At 45.0% G+C, this 19,910-nt stretch overlaps 2 protein-coding genes across 7 annotated transcripts in view; both read left to right on the forward strand.

The window, feature by feature from the left end:
* Positions 1 to 314: 314 nt before the first annotated feature.
* On the forward strand, positions 315 to 2,242 carry LOC134460598 (butyrophilin-like protein 2). Its single transcript, XM_063212974.1, has 3 exons — positions 315 to 402; positions 806 to 1,089; positions 2,204 to 2,242. Exons 1-3 carry the CDS (start codon positions 378 to 380, stop codon positions 2,240 to 2,242), a joined length of 348 nt encoding a protein of 115 aa, XP_063069044.1. The 5' UTR covers positions 315 to 377.
* A 17,237-nt stretch (positions 2,243 to 19,479) lies between these two features.
* The window catches only part of LOC134461425 (uncharacterized), a 34,591-nt gene continuing 34,160 nt past the window's right edge, over positions 19,480 to 19,910 (forward strand). For 4 of the 6 annotated variants that reach the window (XM_063214351.1, XM_063214353.1, XM_063214356.1 and 1 more), the window contains exon 1: positions 19,480 to 19,703. The gene's annotated coding sequence lies outside the window, so the exon portion shown is untranslated. The other 2 variants (XM_063214355.1, XM_063214352.1) reach the window with 2 other exon arrangements.

The raw sequence follows: 19,910 nt of genomic DNA on the forward strand, positions 1-19,910 counted from the left end.
AAGTAGTGTGTTTACTGTGATGAGTGGGTGGAGTGTGTCATGTCTTGTTACTGATTATGTGACGTGTCTGTTTATTGTGATTGGTATGGAATATGTCATGTATCGTTACTGACTATATACTGTACGTATGTGACGTGTCTATCTGTTTACTGTGATGGGATGAAGTGTGTCAGGTAATGTTACTGACTATGTGACTTACTATGTCGTGTGTTTACTACAGTATGATGGGATGGAATATGTCATGTCTTGTTACTGAATTTGTGACATGTCCGTTTATTATGATGAGGTATGATGTTGACTTTATGATGTGTGTTTATTGTGATGGGGTCGACTGTATAAGGTATCGTTGCTGACTGTATGACGTGTCTGTTTCAGAAATGGCAGCAGAACTCCCACATAAAAGTAAGACAAAAACTTAACTGTGTGTGTGTGTGTGTGTGTGTGTGTGTGTGTGTGTGTGTGTGTGTGTGTGTGTGTGTGTGTGTGTGTGTGTGTGTGTGTGTGTGTGTGTGTGTGTGTGTGTGTGTGTGTGCGCGCGTCACCATACACAATGTTGGGTAAAACTGCTGGTAGTAAAGTCTGTTTAGTGGTTAGCATAAATACAGTAGGCCCTATGTTTGCAGTTCCCTTTTATCATTGTTTATTCTGACAGTAAACAATTGATGTTTTTACGAAAATGTGTGTGTGTGCGTGTGTGTGTGTGTGTGTGTGTGTGTGTGTGTGTGTGTGTGTGTGTGTGTGTCTGTGTGTCTGTGTGTCTGTGCGTGTGTGCGTGTGTCTGTGTCCATGTGTGCGTTTCCTACAGATTTCAAACTGGTCACCCCCGATCTCCTTGACGAGAAGAGTTTTTCACCTGGTGATGACGCCAGACTCCGCTGTCACCTCTCTCCTGAAATCAGCACTGTTGCCATGGAGATCAGGCGGTTTAAGGAGGCGGACTGCATCTACCTGTACAAGTGGGGATATGAGGCCATGCGAGAGGGCTACGAGGGGAGAGTGAGTTTGGACCCCCTCGAGCTGCAGGCAGGAGACGTATCTCTGAAACTGAAGGGGGTTAGAGAGGGAGACAGGGGAGGGTACACATGCCAGGTAATCAGTGGAGAACAGAGGAGGGAGGGACGAACCGCACTGGAAGTGTGTAAGTATTATAATTCTATTTTGCATGTTTTGTGTTTTTATTTCGATTATAAGTCACTTTGGTTAAAAAAGTGTCTGCCAAATGCTATGTAATGTAATGCAGTTTTATTTATTCATTTTTCGCTTTGTGTTTATGATGTTTAACTGATGTTTAAACAATATTACAGTACTTGTTGCTGGTGTCACCTTATATTAATTTGTGCTACTGCTTTGGTTCTTCACAGCTCGGGTCAAGACACTGGATATAATCGCAGGTACACACACACACACACACACACACACACACACACACACACACACACACACACACACACACACACACACACACACACACACACACACACACACACACACACACACATACACTCACATTACCAGGGTGAATGATGAACACTGCCATTACAGGAGCCAATGAATAAAGAAAACCTAAAACAGTTTTGCCAAATGTTGCAAATTCTACTTGGTTATCTACAGGCTGGAATGGCATAACATACCAATTAGACTGATTGCCATTCTCTAGATCGCTTTCAGTATGATACAATGTAATTGGTGAGCAGTTATTGGACTCTTGGGTTTGACTCAATTCCACTCCATTAATCCAAATATATCTTTTTTGTAGGTTTATTTGGGGGTAAGTATTATGTATTTCATGACATGTCAAGAAAATAGCTAGGCGTTGATTGTGTGTGTTTTGGTGTGTGTGTGTGTGTGTGTGTGTGTGTCTGTGTCTGTGCTTGTGTGTGTGCGTAGGTTCGCACATAGTACATGCATGGGTAAATGTGCATCCGAAATGAACATATCAATATTCCAATGTAGGAAAGAAAATACATGTATTTTAACATTAGGAGAATGGCAATGTGAGTGTATGTACGTGTATGTCATAGTGGTGTCAACAATGATCGATTCGGCGATCCAATCCAATGCGGGTCGTGGACGATCCGATTCAATGCGGCAAGTTCCAGAATCGATGCATGTGAAAAGCGTGCACCCCCCGGTGTGCGTTCCCAGCGCATCTCGGCCAGCGGCCATTTGTTCCTGCGTGTGCGCACCTCCCGTGCCCACGCAGAGACTGAAGCTCCCGCCAGATCTAATATGCGTGGTTTAAATGCTTACTATGATGTGTTTGAAATTCTATGCATGTGTTTAGTATCAATCTGATGGAAATACTTCGGGTGGTGAACAGGTCTTGGTTTTGAAACTGTCATTAGTGAATTTATTAAAGATTTAGAATCATAGGATTTGGATAAGGTGTTGGTTACAACCCAACCCCGCGCCATTGTGCTAAGCCCAGCCCAGGTAAATGCCGGCACGTCATTGGTCCCTGGCTGGGGTCGTCCCACGAGATACCTAGGTATTAAACTTTGGTGTAATGATCAAATCTTTGAGTTTAAACTCCGCTAAAGGGCTCCCGTGGACCTAGTGTCCATGTAACCATTTCCTCCTAATTAGGTAGCATTGACTTTTTCAACATTGTACTTTGTCGTATAATTAGATTTGTCCTGTAATAAAACCTTCATTGATCTATCTTTGCTATAGACCCTGTTTATTCCTTCATAAGGTTATTGTACTGTCGAAACGTAGCAGCTCCAAGGACATTTCTCCATGTGGAGTGGGACGCTATACTTCGGGTCAGCAGAGTTCTACCTGATTGTCAATGGTGTCTACTTAGGATAAAAATATGTTATCTTAAACTGGAACTTAAGCAGGGTGATCAGATCTTTTGAGTGTAGTTCTTGACATACACCTCTCACTTCCTATTGCAGTCGAATAGGAGTAAAGTGTATGGGACTATGGATCTCAAAGTATGGTACCTTCCAGCAACTTTAACCTCTGATTTATTCTAGACGTCTCTCATATGGGATGGACATGCATAAAGAAATTAGTCGGGCCACGTGCAAATCAGTTCTACAAGTAAATGGATATAAAACCCTTGACAGCTGGACTCAGACTTAACCGATATTGTTGGAATATTCATATTAAGAACAGTTAATATTAATTGAGTGCAATCACACAATTATCCTGGGACTAGGGAGATCTGCGACTGAGATCCCATCATAATACGGAGACTTGGTAAATTAGGATGTAAAATGAAATGTTTTCTACAGTCCCGAGGCTTAAGGAGCAGAGCACGAGACTAGGATTCCGGCGTTGGGCCTATCTCAGGTTTCACTGTGGTGCTGAACTCTGGTATTACAGGGTGTCGTAAGATCAAAGCCCATTTCTACTACAAGATTTGATAAGATTCTTTGAGTTGATTATTTGATTCTTTGAAGATTCTTATTTTTCCCATGGTACATTACTCTGGTATTGCATGCAGGGGTTTTTCATATACAGTGTGTTTGCACAGGCTTGTATGTACTGTGGTATTGCATCTTTTCATGTGTTTGATTATGCTGTGGTGCTATTTTAGGGCCTCCTGAAATTACTACAGAGGAACACAGGAGAATGGAGGAATCTGTCCAGACTCTGGGTGAGTGTGGAGCCTTATCTGTAACAGCTGTGAGATAAGCAGAGATGTCTTTTTATGGTGGATTGTAAGAGTCTACAGTTTTTTAAAGATGTACGTATATGCACACACTTTTCCTGTTGTGTACAAAATTCCCTGCTTTCAGGTGTAAATTCCCTGCATTCATATGTTTAAATGCCTTATTTCCTTATGTGTGCATTTTCCTATGTAAGTGACTTGACTATAAGAAATGTGGCGCTGTCGCTTTAAGAGACTGATCACGCTTTGAACGCATGTTATAGCTGCGTGATATGAGACATGCCCGGACATTCTCTCTCATGCAGTCGCATTCCCGGACTCTCCGACTTCGTTTGGAAGTGTTTCTGTGTTGTTGTGCGTGAATGTAACTGTAAGTACCCATATTTTCTTTGTAAGGTTTTATTTCGTTTGTGCAGCCCTTTATTTCGTTTCTACAGTCCTTTATAACATTGTATTGGAGCCAGACAATCTTTCTGTTGTATTGGAAATGTCTAGAATGTTCCATGACTCAGCAATGCCGCGTTAGCAATCTTGTATACGGTGTTCTTTGTTAGCATTTAATATATTTGATGCTGTACGATTTCCAGTGCTGTTTTAATGCTTTATTTATGCCATTGTAGTACTGTTTATCACTATGTTATTACTACTGTGTGTGCAGTACTTTTCATGTGATTATTATCCTCGAGTAGATATTGTGAATGGGACATCTGTAATGTGAATAACTTAGCATTGTCCTGTTTGTTCTTTTATTTCTGTCTTTGTATAGAAAACCACACAACGTAACTTCCACACTGTGAGATAACACGACTACACCACGTACAATTTCCTCAATGTTTAATTAATAAATGGCCAGACTCAACCTCTAGAACAGCTGCATTCTTTCTGACCGAAGAATTAGGCCAGCGGGTGTACGACCAGTACTTTCATCTTCATAATATCCTACAAAATTGGTCCTTCTTATCGCCGGATTGTACATCATCTGCGTCATGGCTGCTTCTAGAGATGTCCAGGGTGAAGCACATCAGCCTTATCCTCGCCCCAGCCGGAGAAGACAACCTCCAGCTTACCTAGAGGACTATGTGCTCAGCCACCCTTGCCAATCATCCCCCTCCAGACCACACATGCCATCAACAGGGCATGCAACACATGTAAGTCAGAGCAACATTTCTTTCCCATCTGAGAGCGCTACCGCTACTAGAGCATCTGCATTAGATCAACTAGAGGAGAGATGGAAAACTTTAAGCACTGCAATGGAACAACTTGCTATGGAAATGGAGAATGCAAAGCGTGCCTCTTATCCTTCAAGTACTGTGGGCTTTTATCATGAGCATCCAAGATCAACCTCTCCTTATCAGCAGTACAGTAGCAGTTTGCCAGACACATATGGCTATGCACCTGTCACTACTACCCACATTGGAGACAGGCCTCCCTCAGATTACGTGTTAGCTCCTCAAACATTATGGCCAGAACCTCCTAGTCACACTTATGTGCAAGAATTGAATCCAGTCATGCCTCAGCCACTTGTTCAGTTCTCCACATCGGCACTTCAAGGCGCAGCCTCCAAAGTAGGACCATGGTTAAACATGGCACAACATAGGCCTCTCGCAGCATCGGTAGGCCTGACTGAGCAAGCAGAGAATGTTCCATCGGATGGCACTGCTACACCAGTATCTTGTGGCTCTCCAGAGAGGGCATCCTCACCTGCCACACCTCTGGTGCCCCAGCCAGCGCCGGTGCCCATGCCACGCCTGCCTCGTCTGCCACGCCTGCCACGCCTGCCTGGCCAACCAGCGTATGCTTCACCCCTGCCCGGCCAGCCTGCGCACGTGCCACCTCTGCAGGGACAGCCAGCGTCCGCGCTACCTCCGCCTGGCCAACCAGCGCCAGCACATGCGCCACACATGCCCGGCCAGCCAGCGCCCGCGCCACCTCTGCAGGGACAGCTAGCGCCCGCTCTACTTCCATCAGGCCAACCAGCGCCAGCACATGCGCCACACATGCCCGGCCAGCCAGCGCCCGCGCCACCTCTGCGGGGACAACCATTGCCCGTGCTACCGCAGCCAGGCCAGCCTGCACATGTGCCACCTCTGCTAGTCCAGCTAGCGCCTGCACCTGCACCCATGCCACCTGTGCCACGCCAGCCTGTACATGCGCCACCTCTGCCAGTCCAGCCAGCGCCCGCGCCACCTCTGCAGAGACAGCTAGCGCCAGTACTACCGCCGCCAGGCCAGGCACAGCCAGCCCATGCGGCACCCCTGCCAGTCCAGCTAGCGCCTGTACCCGCGCCACTTGTGCCAGGCCAGCGAGCGCCTATGCTACCTCCTCCAGGTCAACGAGTGCCTGCACAGCATCCTCCATGGCAGCCAGTGGCAAATCAGCCTCTGCCCACTCAAACTTATCCGCCAGTGCAGCCACCTGCTGGGCCTTGGTACCCTCCTCATGGGATAGCGCCACCGCAACCGGGGCATTATCCTTGGTACCCATATCCATATCCTGCTCCACAACCTGCGGCCTACCCTGCTCCTGATACAGGAGCACCTAACTTGATGGAGATGGCCATCGCCTCATCCTATGGGATACCGAAGCCTAAATTGGTTGCTTTCTCATCTGGCAAAGAGAGTGACTTTATCCTCCTGAAAAAGGGTCTGGACACAGTCTTAGGGCCTCATCGACATCTGACAGAGGACTACAAGTTTCAAGTTCTCCTTGACCTTCTGAAACTTCCTGCAGCTTATCAGATAGCTAAGAGGCACCTGAACAGTCCACAGCCCTACAGCGCTGCGATGCAGGCTCTGGAACAACGATATGGCCAGCCACGGTCACTCATTCAAAGCGAGCTAAAGGCCCTGCAGCAAGCTCCACCCGTCCGAATTGGTGACGCCCAAGCATTTGAAGACTTCAGCACAGCAGTTAGCTCACTAGTGGGAATGCTACAGTCGACACGTGGGCCAGCGAGGTACGAGTTGCAGTGCGGTTCGCACGTTGACATCCTGCTTAGCAAGCTTCCTGTGAACTACAGAGATTCCTTCGTAGAACACTGCTTGAAGCGAGGCATCATCGCCAGTGGGTCTGCTACGACATACACTCTGATTGACCTGGCATCCTGGCTGGAAATTAAGTCTCAAACCCTCCAAATCTCTCGACGGGCCGCTGAAGGCGTTCAGGGAGAGCCTCCACGTCGAGACACCAAGTCCTCCAAACAGACCAAAGTGAAGACCTCCACTGTGTTGCTAAACACTGCTGCTACGCCGAAGGCAACTGCACCTGACACAAGTGCACTTTCCACATCACCAAAATCCAAGCGTGAGCGATTCAAGCCCTTTTGCCCATATTGCCAGTCCAACGAGCACTACCTGAGTGGATGTTCTAAATTCACCAGCATGAATACATCCCAGAAGTCAGATTGGATAAAGGAACAGAACCGCTGCTGGAGGTGTGGAAGAGGCCATAAACCCGACAAGTGTACTCTGAAGAAGCCTTGTGCCACATGTGGAGAACAGCACCTGTTGACTTTGCATGAAGTTGCAACAACGCAACAGCCCAGTGTTACTGTCAGCACTGTTTCCACAGTTGTTTACCTGGATCAAGCAAGTCACTCACGCCTGATCTGAAAGGACAATCATACTTCCCGCTGCAGTGGACAAGCTTGGCCTCAAGAGGGAGTGTGAGTTCCTGACTTTGAGAACTGTCAGGCAGGACATAGTGCACCTGAAGGGAGCCTCTGTGACACTTGAGGTGTCAACCATGTCAAACCTGGGCATCAGACACAAGCTCAAGAATGTTTTCAGTGCTTCAGAGCTGAACCTTGCTGAACAGTCCTGCCCAGCTGATGTCCTGAAGAAGAAATACCCCTACCTGAGGGATGTGCCAGTCAAGCCCTTCCACAAAGCCAAGCCGATGATCCTCATTGGGTCAGACAATTCACATTTGATCACGGCCATATGTCCAGTCCGCATGGGCTCACCTGGCTCTCCTGTAGCTGTATGCACAAAGCTAGGATGGGCCATCCAAGGGCCTGCGACGCTCCTGCAACAGCCATGTCATCAGAGTTCATGCCTACACACCTCCTTCCTGTCACCTGCTCAAGAGCTACGACACAACGTGGAGAAATTATGGCAACTCGACACTCTGCCTCGTCGCAATGAGAAAGAGATCACGCGCTCAAAGCAGGACAGCGCCGCACTTAATCTGCTGGAAAGTGACACAGCACCAGAGGCGATTCCTCATTGAGTACAAGGGAGGCGCCGCCTCCTGTCCAAAATCACGAGAATAGTATGTAAACTAATGCTTTACACGACTTAATAACATTGCTATTTCAGACCCAGCTCCATATAAAATGCATGTGCTCAATTTAGAGATTTAACCAATCTGTAATAAGATCCCGAGGCTCGCACGAGTTTTTTTCTCCGCTCATGACAACGCAAGCGAGTCGAGTCTCAATGGACTTCAATGGCATGTGGAATTGTACGCATTTTCAATGGCAAAATGCTAAACGGTCATTGGCTATTGCCGTGAACATTTTTTTGATTTTGAGACTGAGCCTCACTGGGAGTGAATGGAGAAGAGAGAGCGGGGGGGAGGGACCGGAGACTGAGGCTCCGACTTGTGATTGGGTGAACCCCGTGTCAGTAGGCTACAGTAGTTGAAAAGCGGATATGTTATTAATTTGACTGAGAAGAAGTTTCGTCGTGGTAACCAGTGAGGAAGCTATTCATTGCGGTGAACTCCAGTTTTGTGTACATATTCTTGTAAACCTAGTGTTGCGAATAAAGTCTTAATAGTGGCAAGTCCTTATCCTTTTTAATCTCCCAATTCAAAAGTTGAGGTTGCCTACTTTTTATTAGAGCTAGCTTGCAAGAAAGCTAGAGAGCTATGCAAAATGCCAAGCATTGTGGATTAAATTCTGGCGAATTCCAGTCGTCCTTATGAGGAGAAAATTAATATCAAGGAGCAGAGCAGAGCACTGCCTAATATTGACTTGGTGAAAAAGGTAGGGAAGAACAACCGTTTCTTTTGAGCTTTCGTGGTGTCTGATCAACTGGTTAACTGTCAAGTCCCGTTTCCTACTGTGTATTGCAGTATTGGCAATGTCTGGTAGCCTAAATAATTAAAGATTTTGCGACCTCTAGTGGTAAGTTAAGCCGTGCACCAAGTAATGAACAACGAAGGCAAACTCAATCACATCATTATGTGGCGGAGGTAGGCCTAATGATGATAATAATAATTTAAAAAAAAAATCCCTATTTGAATAGGCTACAAGGGGGATAATGATTAATGATTAGCAAATTTGTTTCAACAAGAGTCATTTAGTGTGTGAGGCCATATGTGGCTCAGGACCAATGTAAGATGTGTGTCAAAATTGACACCCCCCCCCCCCCCCCCCCTTTTTTTTTTTTTTGCGTTCTGGACATATTGTAATTGAACAGCCTCCCCTGTTTGACAGACTACCAGCCGCCACTGCACAGCACGGATCAATGTGGATGGCGTGGAGAGATATGCAACACCTCTCCTGTGGAAAGACAACCATGCCATACTCCAAGCTTCCCCCTCTGCTGTGATGCCTCTCCTACAAAGGGCAGAGAGGCAGCTGTCGAACAACCCTGAGCAGGCAACCATCTACAAAGAGAAAGCTTATGGAGCTGTAGCTTACCTCCGAGTGGTAGATCCAGCTGGTCAGACCCATGTCTCCTTCGTCCTGGCTCGGTCCCGTGTTGCACCCAAGCGCCAGCTATCAATCCCACGCCTGGAATTATGTGCAGGCCCAGCTGGTGCACAGCTTGCCCAAGTACTGAGTACTGAGCTCACAGTACCCCTCACACGCTCCATCATGTGGTCTGATTCTACCACTGTCCTGAAATGGATTCAGTCTGAGTCCCAGCAATACAAAGTGTTCGTAGGAACACGTTTTGCAGAAATCCAATACCTAGTCGGGACTAGCAACTGGAGATATGCTGATTCAAAGAACAACCCGGCTGATGACATAACCAGAGGTCTAACTTTGTCTCAGCTCTCACAGCCTGGCCACTGGCGTTGTGGTCCTCCATTCCTACAGCTCTCACCAGATCACTGGCCTGTCTGTCCCTCCACTGTCCTGGATGATGCGACCGAGCTCAGACATGGTAGCTTCTGTGGCACCATCTCCACCACAAACATGCCACTGCCTGACTTTCCTGATTCCTGCGAGACGTGGGAAGACCTCATACTTACCACGCACCAGGCTCTTCACAGGGCGGTCTCCACATCCCCAAGCGCATCTGAGCGCATTGCAGCTGAACTAGCTCTTCTACAGAGGAGCTTCCCTGAGGATTTGAATGCTCTCAAAGCTGGAAAGGCCGTACCAACAAATAGCCGATTAAGCTCACTCTCACCAACGCTCGACCAACTTGGACTGATAAGAGTTGGTGGGAGGCTTCGCAAGGCGGAGGATCTAGAGGACGGCACGCTTCATCCTATTGTACTAGCACCTGATCACCTTGTCGCTCGCCTACTGATTAGAGACTATGACAATCGTCTCCTTCATCCTGGACCAGAGAGAGTCTATGCAGAGATCCGCAGATCATACTGGATACTTCGTGGACGACAAGCCATCCGCAAGCATCAGAGGCTGTGCACAGAGTGTTGCAAGTGGCGCAAGAAACCGGGGATTCCCCAAATGGCCGATTTACCCTCTGCACGGCTTCGCTTGAATAAGCCTCCCTTCTGGTCCACGGGAGTTGACTGTTTTGGCCCCTACACAGTCAAAATAGGCAGAAGACATGAGAAAAGGTGGGGCATCATATTTAAGTGCCTGACTACAAGGTGTGTCCACTTAGACCTCCTTTCCCACATGGACAGTGACTCTTTCCTCCTTGCCCTACGGAGGTTTGTAGCAAGACGAGGAAAGCCATTCGAGATTCTCTGCGACCAGGGCACTAACTTCCGAGGGGGAGACCGAGAACTCAAGGAAGCCTTCGCCCAACTTGAACCTTCCCTGAGGGAGCAGCTTGCTGGACAGAAAATCTCCTTCCGATACAACCCACCTCATGCACCTCATTTCGGAGGTGCGTGGGAAAGAGAGATCAAGTCTGTCAAGGCCTCTCTCCAGGTTGTACTACGCGACCAGATTGTTCCAGAGGACGTCCTTGCCACCGTGCTGGTGGAAGTCGAAGGGATCCTGAACTCAAAACCTCTGGGCTACGTGTCATCTGACGTGGCTGACCCAGACCCGATCACGCCAAACCTACTCCTGATGGGGCGGCGGGATGCCTCCCTGCCACAGGCCTTGTATGGGCCTGAAGCTCTGCTGGGACGACGACTCTACCGACACAGCCAGGTCATTGCCGACCACTTCTGGAACCAGTTCATCCGGAGATACCTTCCCAATCTTCAACTGCGCCAGAAGTGGAAGGAATCTTCAGAAGTACTCAAGGTTGGACAGGTTGTCCTGGTTATGGACAATCAACTGCCGAGAGCTATGTGGCCGGTAGGACGGGTCAGTAAGGTCCTTGTTAGTGATGACGGTAAGGTCCGGACTGCCGCAGTGGACATTAAAGGTAACACTTACTTACGCCCTGTGGCCAAGTTAATTGAGCTCCCTGAAATGCCCAGTGATGTAGCTAACTAGTTTAACTGATGGGCAGTTAATTTGTGTTGTTTACAAATTTACTAGGTAAATTTGGGGGCGGCTGTACAAAATTCCCTGCTTTCAGGTGTAAATTCCCTGCATTCATATGTTTAAATGCCTTATTTCCTTATGTGTGCATTTTCCTATGTAAGTGACTTGACTATAAGAAATGTGGCGCTGTCGCTTTAAGAGACTGATCACGCTTTGAATGCATGTTATAGCTGCGTGATATGAAACATGCCCGGACATTCTCTATCATGCAGTCGCATTTCTGGACTCTCCGACTTCGTTTGGAAGTGTTTCTGTGTTGTTGTGCGTGAATGTAACTGTAAGTACCCATATTTTCTTTGTAAGGTTTTATTTCGTTTGTGCAGCCCTTTATTTCGTTTCTACAGTCCTTTATAACATTGTATTGGAGCCAGACAATCTTTCTGTTGTATTGGAAATGTCTAGAATGTTCCATGACTCAGCAATGCCGCGTTAGCAATCTTGTACACGGTGTTCTTTGTTAGCATTTCATATATTTAATGCTGTACGATTTCCAGTGCTGTTTTAATGCTTTATACCTGCCATTTTAGTACTGTTTATCACTATGTTATTACTACTGTGTGTGCAGTATTTTTCCTGTAATTATTATCCTCGAGTAGATATTGTGAATGGGACATCTGTAATGTGAATGACTTAGCATTGTCCTGTTTGTTCTTTTATTTCTGTCTTTGTATAGAAAACCACACAACGTAACTTCCACACTGTGAGATAACACGACTACACCACGTACAATTTCCTCAATGTTTAATTAATAAATGGCCAGACTCAACCTCTAGAACAGCTGCATTCTTTCTGACCGAACAATTAGGCCAGCGGGTGTACGACCAGTACTTTCATCTTCATAATATCCTACATGTTGCTATCCATATATTCATACTTTCAACTCTCCCACTCATATTTCACAACTCCCCATCAAATCAGGAAAATTATATACAAATGTGACCAGTCAAATGACCACAGTCCACACGTCTCAGACTCCCAGAGCTAAACTGAGAAAACCAATTCTCTAGACAACACTGCCCTACAAAGGCTAAGCGCAGTAACTACGCCACCATTGAAACTGAGAAAAATGACCTTAAAGTTTTCCTACTGGCCAGCCAAGCAGGTTGCAGGTACAACAGTGGTGACGCTTTTAAATAATGCATTTATAGGAAGGAATTTTTTATAGAAAAAGAAAAGTTTAAAAAATATGACCTTTGACCTCAAAAATGTAGAAAAATGGTAGATACTGCACTTAGCCTTTGTATAACGTGACTAATTAGAACACTATTCCAAAGGCTAAGTGCAGTATCTACAATTTAGCTACTGTATGTTCTGAACATAACATTTTTGAATTACTTAAGCATTTTTATTTTATTTTTATTGGTTTGTGGTTTGTTTATGTCAGTTTATAATTGGGTAATGTATTTAAATTGCACATTAGCTTCAGTAATCTATTTTTTATTACTTTTAAAAGGTCATATTGCACAGTTTCATGTGAAATATGATATGAAAGCCCATGCAAATAAATTACTTTACAATCACAATACACACTTTTAAGCATTTGGGATGGTGTTCTGTGTTATATTTGGTTTTCTAATTGCATTGATATCACTGGACATGCAGAACACAAATACACACAACCATTTGGGTGTCAACTATGACCCATTTTAGCCTATGCCCTTTTTGGGAAAAGGTGCCCTCTGCCTATTAAAACTTAAACATCACCCTTGGCCGATGCCCGATACGGAGAAGCCGATATTCAGGGCTGATAAAAATGACAAAAATCAGTATCATTAAAAAAAAATCCTATACCATCACCTTTTCATCACACCATAACGTGAATAACAGGAAAATAACTGTCATGTACAAAGCACACTGAGGAACTAGTTTTTCAAATGTCTGTAGCCTACACAGTATTATATCGACCTTAAAAGGAATACATGACAAATTCAAAGGTACAATAACATAGAACTTGACTGTTAAGTAGAAAAATGTTGGGGATGACCCCAAGATTATTATGGGTGTAAATATTTAGGCCTATATTTTCACCTGTATACTTTACTTGATTTACTAGGGCCTTTGGACTAAGCCCATTTCACTAAATAAATAAATCGACTAAATAACAATAACAAAAGCCCAAAATAACAAACCAAAGAAATGCAAACAAAATACATAGACAACTAAAACCAGTTTCTTAAACCAAACCCTCTTATTTTCATATTATAAAATGGGCCTACATTGCAAAGAATCCCATTGAAAACACCCCTGTCCAAAATGGTTTGGTCCATCAAACTGCAAACACCCCCTCTATTTCACTCAGATTGGAATATTTTGTTGCTGAATGAGGAAGTGACAGCATGCCGGTGACCTGGTCAGTTAAATGTTACAGAAATGTTTTACAGTATTTCTAACCAAATAAACGTCTATGATTTCAAATAGTTATGTTAAGTTAAGTTATGTTTGTTACTCATTAGAGATCGCTAAACAGATGGAAGTTGATAAATGAATGACGCTACGAAATGCACGTTTTGAAACGCGGTGGAAATGAAACACTGGTAGGCACTCATTACAACGCTAGTTCTAGGTCAAAGTTATTTCATTTCATTTCATTTTTATTTAAACTCGAAGAATCATTGAGAGCCCAGCCCTCATTTACAATGATGTCGAGTCAAGTTATGGCAAATGGGGGTGACAAATGACCGAACAATGAACCAGAGAAATAGAAACAGTAGTTTACTCTTGTTAGAACGGCTGGTTGATTGCTCAACTTATGCAGTCTGTATGTTGGTGAGTTAAATGCTAGGCTTACAGAAATGTTTTACAATCAGAATAACTCCCCTATTCGCTTCCTTCTCGATAATACCATGCTATCTGGCCATGGCATGGACTTGAAATCTGAGGGTGTTTGTGAACGTTGTCTAGTTAGAACTACTATTTGCATTACTCGGATGACAGACCGCATCTACTGAGCAGCCGAGTTAACTGAACGCATGACTTCACAACCTACTGCGTTTAGCCTTGGCTTTCTACTGTGTTGCGAGCCAGGCAAACAAAGGAAGACCGCAGTAACTACACGTACTGCGTTTATCCTTAGTTTTTTTAGAACGTTCGAACCAGTTGAACAAAGGCGACCGCAGTAACTACCACTTACTGCGGTTGGCCTTGGTTTTAGGTTGGCTTTTGTAGTTACTGCGAAATTGAAACATTAATATCTCTAAAATGGGACACATTTGGACCACAAAACTTTTCCACAAAATAAATAAGGTGTTTTTAAGGCCATTTTCAGTATAAACTCAATTTCGACAAAATATGTAGTTACTGCGTTTAGCCTTTGTACGGCAGAACAGATATAGGGCAAAATATAGGGTTGCATCAGAAAAAAATGGAACCAATGAGCTAAACCAGTGTTTCCCAACCTTTTTTGTGCCTTAAGGCACACTTTTTCCCTTGAAAAAATCTCGCGGCACACCACCAACCAAAAATGATGAAATAATGAAAACAAATAATTCTCTGATAAGAATGACTATATTGTTAATATAGGCGGCTACAAAGTGTCTTGAATAGCAATCAAATAAACACAAAACTGTATTGTTTTAGTCATATTTTATATTTCCTCTTTCAAATAAAAAGTGCTTAATGTTCACTTCTTAAAGAAGCTATAAACTTCAGAGTAGGCCTACAATTTACAAATTGTTATTCTGTCCAAAAGCATTTAGCAGGAATACAGAAAATAGAAATAATGCTTATTCTGACAGTAGCAACATTTCGGAAATATTTCACTGAAGATGCATATGTACAAATATCAATCTCTGTAGGCCTATATTTTACTCACTTAATCTTAATGTGAAACCTAGGCAGTCTTTCACCTTTGGTTAAGGCCCGCCCTAAAATGCCGTTTGATCACAATCACAGCGCTGCAACATCACGAGGTCGGTGGTCAGAAGAAGTCGGACAGTTTGACAGCGCTCCATGAACTCAAAGCGGAAATCTCATGTTTTCAAATGCAAAATATTACGGTCATATTATTATTAAAAACTTATTGGAAATTGTGCCAGGGGTGTTTGTGACAAAGGTGCAAGTTTCCCCGCGAGGTAACAGGAGGTAATCGCTTTCCCCTTTCCCTAAAACCGGCTATATTATGCTTACCGGCAGTTGGATAGGCTGGCTTGAAGGGTGTCGGCATCCTCACACTCGACAGCACGCGGACCAACAAACTACGTTGTGTGCTCAATCATGCCACCACCTCACTCGTTTAACTTTTCAGTAAGGTTGTAAGCAAAACACAAATCTGTTTCAGGGTAGGATTTTGGTTTTCTGACCTAATTAATGAAGAAACAGCGCTAGCAAAGTTAGCTATCAGTCACGTCTGGAGGATTGTTTTGACTAACAGCTGATGGACGTTTTTTGTTAGGGCTATTGAAGATAGGCCTACATCAATGCAATTCGCTACCTGCTGCCACCTAGTGATAAGGAATTATTTCATGCTTAGGACGCCAGTCAACAGCAGACACAGGCTACTAGAAAATGGCATAGGCATTATTTGCTGATAATAACGGTGAATTAAAAAAAAAAAAAATCCCCCAGAATTTTCCATGACACACCTGACGATCTCTCACGGCACACTAGTGTGCCGCGGCACAGTGGTTGGGAAACACTGAGCTAAACAATATATTTTTTAGCAACATCACTGTTAACCCCTACAAACACAGAGATATAGTGACACTGTTTACTAGATCAATAGATTGATCAGTATATTTTCATCCATGTCGGTTCTTTTAAATCACAATCAGTGCAATCAGTCACTTCAAGCACTTCAAGCAATCAGTGTCCAATTTTGTGATATAGAACAAGGCCGACAGGCGGACAACAGATGCGTCCCTCTATGCCAGTTCCAACCTTTTTTCCCCCCAAAACGCCCCGCTGGCCTCCTCCTAACCTGTCAACGCCCACCCCCCTCTGAGGATGTGCTTTTTGTTTATTGGTCATAGCCTATTGCCCATGAAAACTCCAAATAATGTGGCAGGCAGTGAAATGACGAGACAAAGCTTTATATTTTGTTGTTTAGACTATAATAAGGTCATCATGCTTGGATTTGGAAAAGAAGCATCTAATTTCAAATTTCAAATAGATCAAGTGGCTACATTACAAATTATTATTAGTACTAGGTTATTTATCAACCTTTAATAGGCTATCACGCCATTTCAGCGTCATGTGCATGTGGGAAAGAAACTAAACATTGCCAAATAGCCTAATAAATAAATAAAACCGTTTGGGTGAATCATGCGCTATGGGTTCACCCTTTGGATGCATTGTGCGCTTAATTTTCAATGCCAGCTTTTTACCGTCAATGCACAAAGCAGTGAGCTTCAGTGGCAGAGTTTACCAAATTCATACGACTGCAAACCAATTACGAAGCAAAAGACGCGTTCTGTCCGGTGCTCTCTCTGAGCGCACGGACGGACGGACAGCGGACGGACAGACCCTCTTATAGAGATGCTGGGACGCATCTAAAAAAACACAAAAAGAAGAAACATAATGTTGTCGTTTCGGCTGTCAACACATGGGAATTGTTTTAAGAAGCCTCACTGTCACTGTCTGTGAGTGAGGGTTTAAAAAGCAATGAGCCATGACACAGTATCATGCTACTTTATCATGGGAAAGTTGCTGTAGATTGTGTGTGTGTGTGTGTGTGTGTGTGTGTGTGTGTGTGTGTGTGTGTGCGTGTGCGCGCGCATGAGTGATTGAGTGAAAGAGAGGGAGAGAGAGAGAGAGAGAGAGAGAGACAGAGAAATGCTGCATTTTTAAATGCCAACTGTGCTTCTCTTACTAACAATACTCTGAACTCATCTACATGTCTTCAATTCCCAAATTCTGGAGGGAGGCATTAGATACATTGCAGGAGAAAAAAGAAGAGGTATAAGAGCAGAAGAGACTTATTGGGAAGAGAAACAAGCAAATCAAAGAGAAGGATGTCAAAATCAACACAGCAGACAAATGCATAGAGGACATGAAGAAAACCATCCAGGAAAAGGATGTGGAACTGGAGGAAAAGGATCTGCAGATTAGGAGCAAGGAAGAAGATCTACAACAGAAGACTGAACTGTTGAAGGAGAGAGAAGAGAAACTGCTTTAGTTGGAGCCACAGCTCTTCAGGTCACCTGGAAGAGTATTCCATTGTGATGTGGCCTTGTAGGAAAAAGAGGACTGTCATGTCGAAGAAAAACATTGCTGTCCACTAGTTGATAGACATGTAGGCCAATGTCAGCATAAAATGCAAATAAATGCACACAAAACGTGTTGTATAGCCAGTATCTTATCAAAGGCATGGTTATATTTTTGCATAATTAGAGGACATTTACCAGTTTTGGACAGCTTAGTAAAAAATGCGCCACAATGTAATGTTTGTGAGAAATTATGGGTCCCAGGACTATTTAATTTGAATAGAGGAAGGTTTGCAACAGTAGCCTGATTATCACCGACGTTCAAATCTCTTCGAGACTTGGTCTGAGCAAGAGCATAACATCCCACACATCGTGGTCCACATGTGCCATGACCTTATATGGACATAGGAAGCAAATTTAACCACATGTTCTTGGGTGTCTTTCTCTCTCTTTTTCCATCTCAAATTTCCCCTGTTAAACACATACACAACCACGTATGCACGTGCGCACACACACACACACACACACACACACACACACACACACACACACACACACACACACACACACACACACACACACACACACACACACACACACACACACACACACGTCCCACGTCCCCCCTGCTGCAGGGTATGCAGGCCAGTCAGAAATAACAACTATTTCCCCTCTCACAGCATTCCTGTCTGCACTGCTGAGGGGGGATGGTCACACACATGCACACTCGGACGCATGCACGCACGCACACACGCACACACAGATGTACACACACACACACACACACACACACACACACACACACACACACACACACACACACACACACACACACACACACACACACACACACACACACACACATTTGTGTCTTGCACTGAGGGGGCTGGACTCTCTCTCTCTCTCTCTCTCTCTCTCTCTCTCTCTCTCTCTCTCTCTCTCTCTCGCTCTCTCTTTCTTTCTCACACACACACACACTTGTGCTGTGCTGAGGGGCGTGACTCTGTCTCTTGCACACATAGATACACAAACACACACACACCTGTGCATACACACACATGCACAGACACACTGACACACTTACCACACACACACACACACACGCACACACATACTGTACACACAGACACACACTTATCCTCCACTCTTCTCCTGCGTTGTGCTGAGGGGGCGTGTGTGTTTTGGCTCCCTGCCAGAAGCTCAGCTGTGTTACATAACCAGACCCACTGTCTCGCTCACTGTGTGTGTGTGTGTGTGTGTGTGTGTGTGTGTGTGTGTGTGTGTGTGTGTGTGTGTGTGTGTGTGTGTGTGTGTGTGTGTGTGTGTGTAACCAGACCCAGACTAGGACAGATACAGCGTGTACTGTGCAAGCAGTGCTGCTATGTTGTGTACTGTGTTGCTGTTTTGTGTTGTGTTGTGTTTTGTTGTGTAGTTTGGTGTTGTGTTATCTGTTCATCTGTGCTGCGCCGTGTAAGCTGTGCTGGGTGGTGTTGTGTGCTGTACTATGCTGAGCTGTTTATCTTTACCGTGTGGTGTTGCTCTGTAAGTGTTAGTGCTCTGCATGTGTGGTTGTGGTGTGTGGTGCTGTAGCTGTGCTGTGTTGTGTTGTGTTGAGTTGCTCTGGTGTAGCTCTGCTGTTCTGTGGCTGTGCTTTCTAGATGAGGGCTGTGTGCTGTGCTGTGTTGTGTTGTGATGTGTAGCTCTGGGTTGTGCTGAGCTGTAGTGTAGCCTACTGTGTGTTGTGCTGAGCTGAACCCTGTGGTGTTGTGCTGTGTGGTGCTGTGTAGCTCTAGTGTGCCGTGGTGTGTGTTGAGCTCTGGTGTGCTGTGGTGTGTTTTAACAGTGTTACGCCCCTCTGAGTCCAGTTATGGCAAACGGTGGCTGTGCTCGTTCCTGCTACTCGTACATGCCAACGCCAGTCACAGCACGTCACGGAACAGCACACACACACAAGCACGCACGCACGTACACGCACACGCACACGCACACACACATACTCTCTGTCTCTACCCCTCTTTTTCTCTCTACCCTCCCTCTCTCTCTACCCCCCCCCCTCTCTAACCCCCCCTTCTCCCAAACACATACACACCTGAAGCTGTAGTCTGAGCATTCCGTCATTCTCACCTGGGACAGCGACAGAAGAGGGTCGATAGCGACAGACAAACAAACACACTCGCACACAAACTTACTCAAGTCACACATTCTCACAGATATACTCCTCTGCTGTTTACCTTGGAAGTGGAGCAGTGCAGTACTCAGGAATATTGCGAGGGCTTGAAGCCAGAAGGTAAGAGATTCCTTCTCTATTTGAGCAGAGTATTTGCAATGTAGAGTCATCAAAATATTGCTTGGACTGCTGAGAGTTGGGAATTTGGAGCAGGGAACTGGGACTTGAGACAACAAGGTAAACATTTGTATGGATCACAGAATCTCTACTTGCTGTGCCTGTGCTGATAAGTTTTTGTTTTGTTAAGAGTACGTGTGTGCGTGTGCA

Source organism: Engraulis encrasicolus, chromosome 13 (genome assembly GCF_034702125.1).
Source record: "Engraulis encrasicolus isolate BLACKSEA-1 chromosome 13, IST_EnEncr_1.0, whole genome shotgun sequence".
NCBI classification, from domain to species: Eukaryota; Metazoa; Chordata; class Actinopteri; order Clupeiformes; family Engraulidae; genus Engraulis; species Engraulis encrasicolus.

Coding starts and splice junctions, on each gene's coding strand:
- LOC134460598 (XM_063212974.1), top strand. CDS start 378: ATGGCAGCAGAACTCCCACATAAAA. Junction 403..805: donor AGCAGAACTCCCACATAAAA/GTAAGACAAAAA, acceptor CGTTTCCTACAG/ATTTCAAACTGGTCACCCCC. Junction 1,090..2,203: donor GGGGAGGGTACACATGCCAG/GTAATCAGTGGA, acceptor GTGCCCACGCAG/AGACTGAAGCTCCCGCCAGA.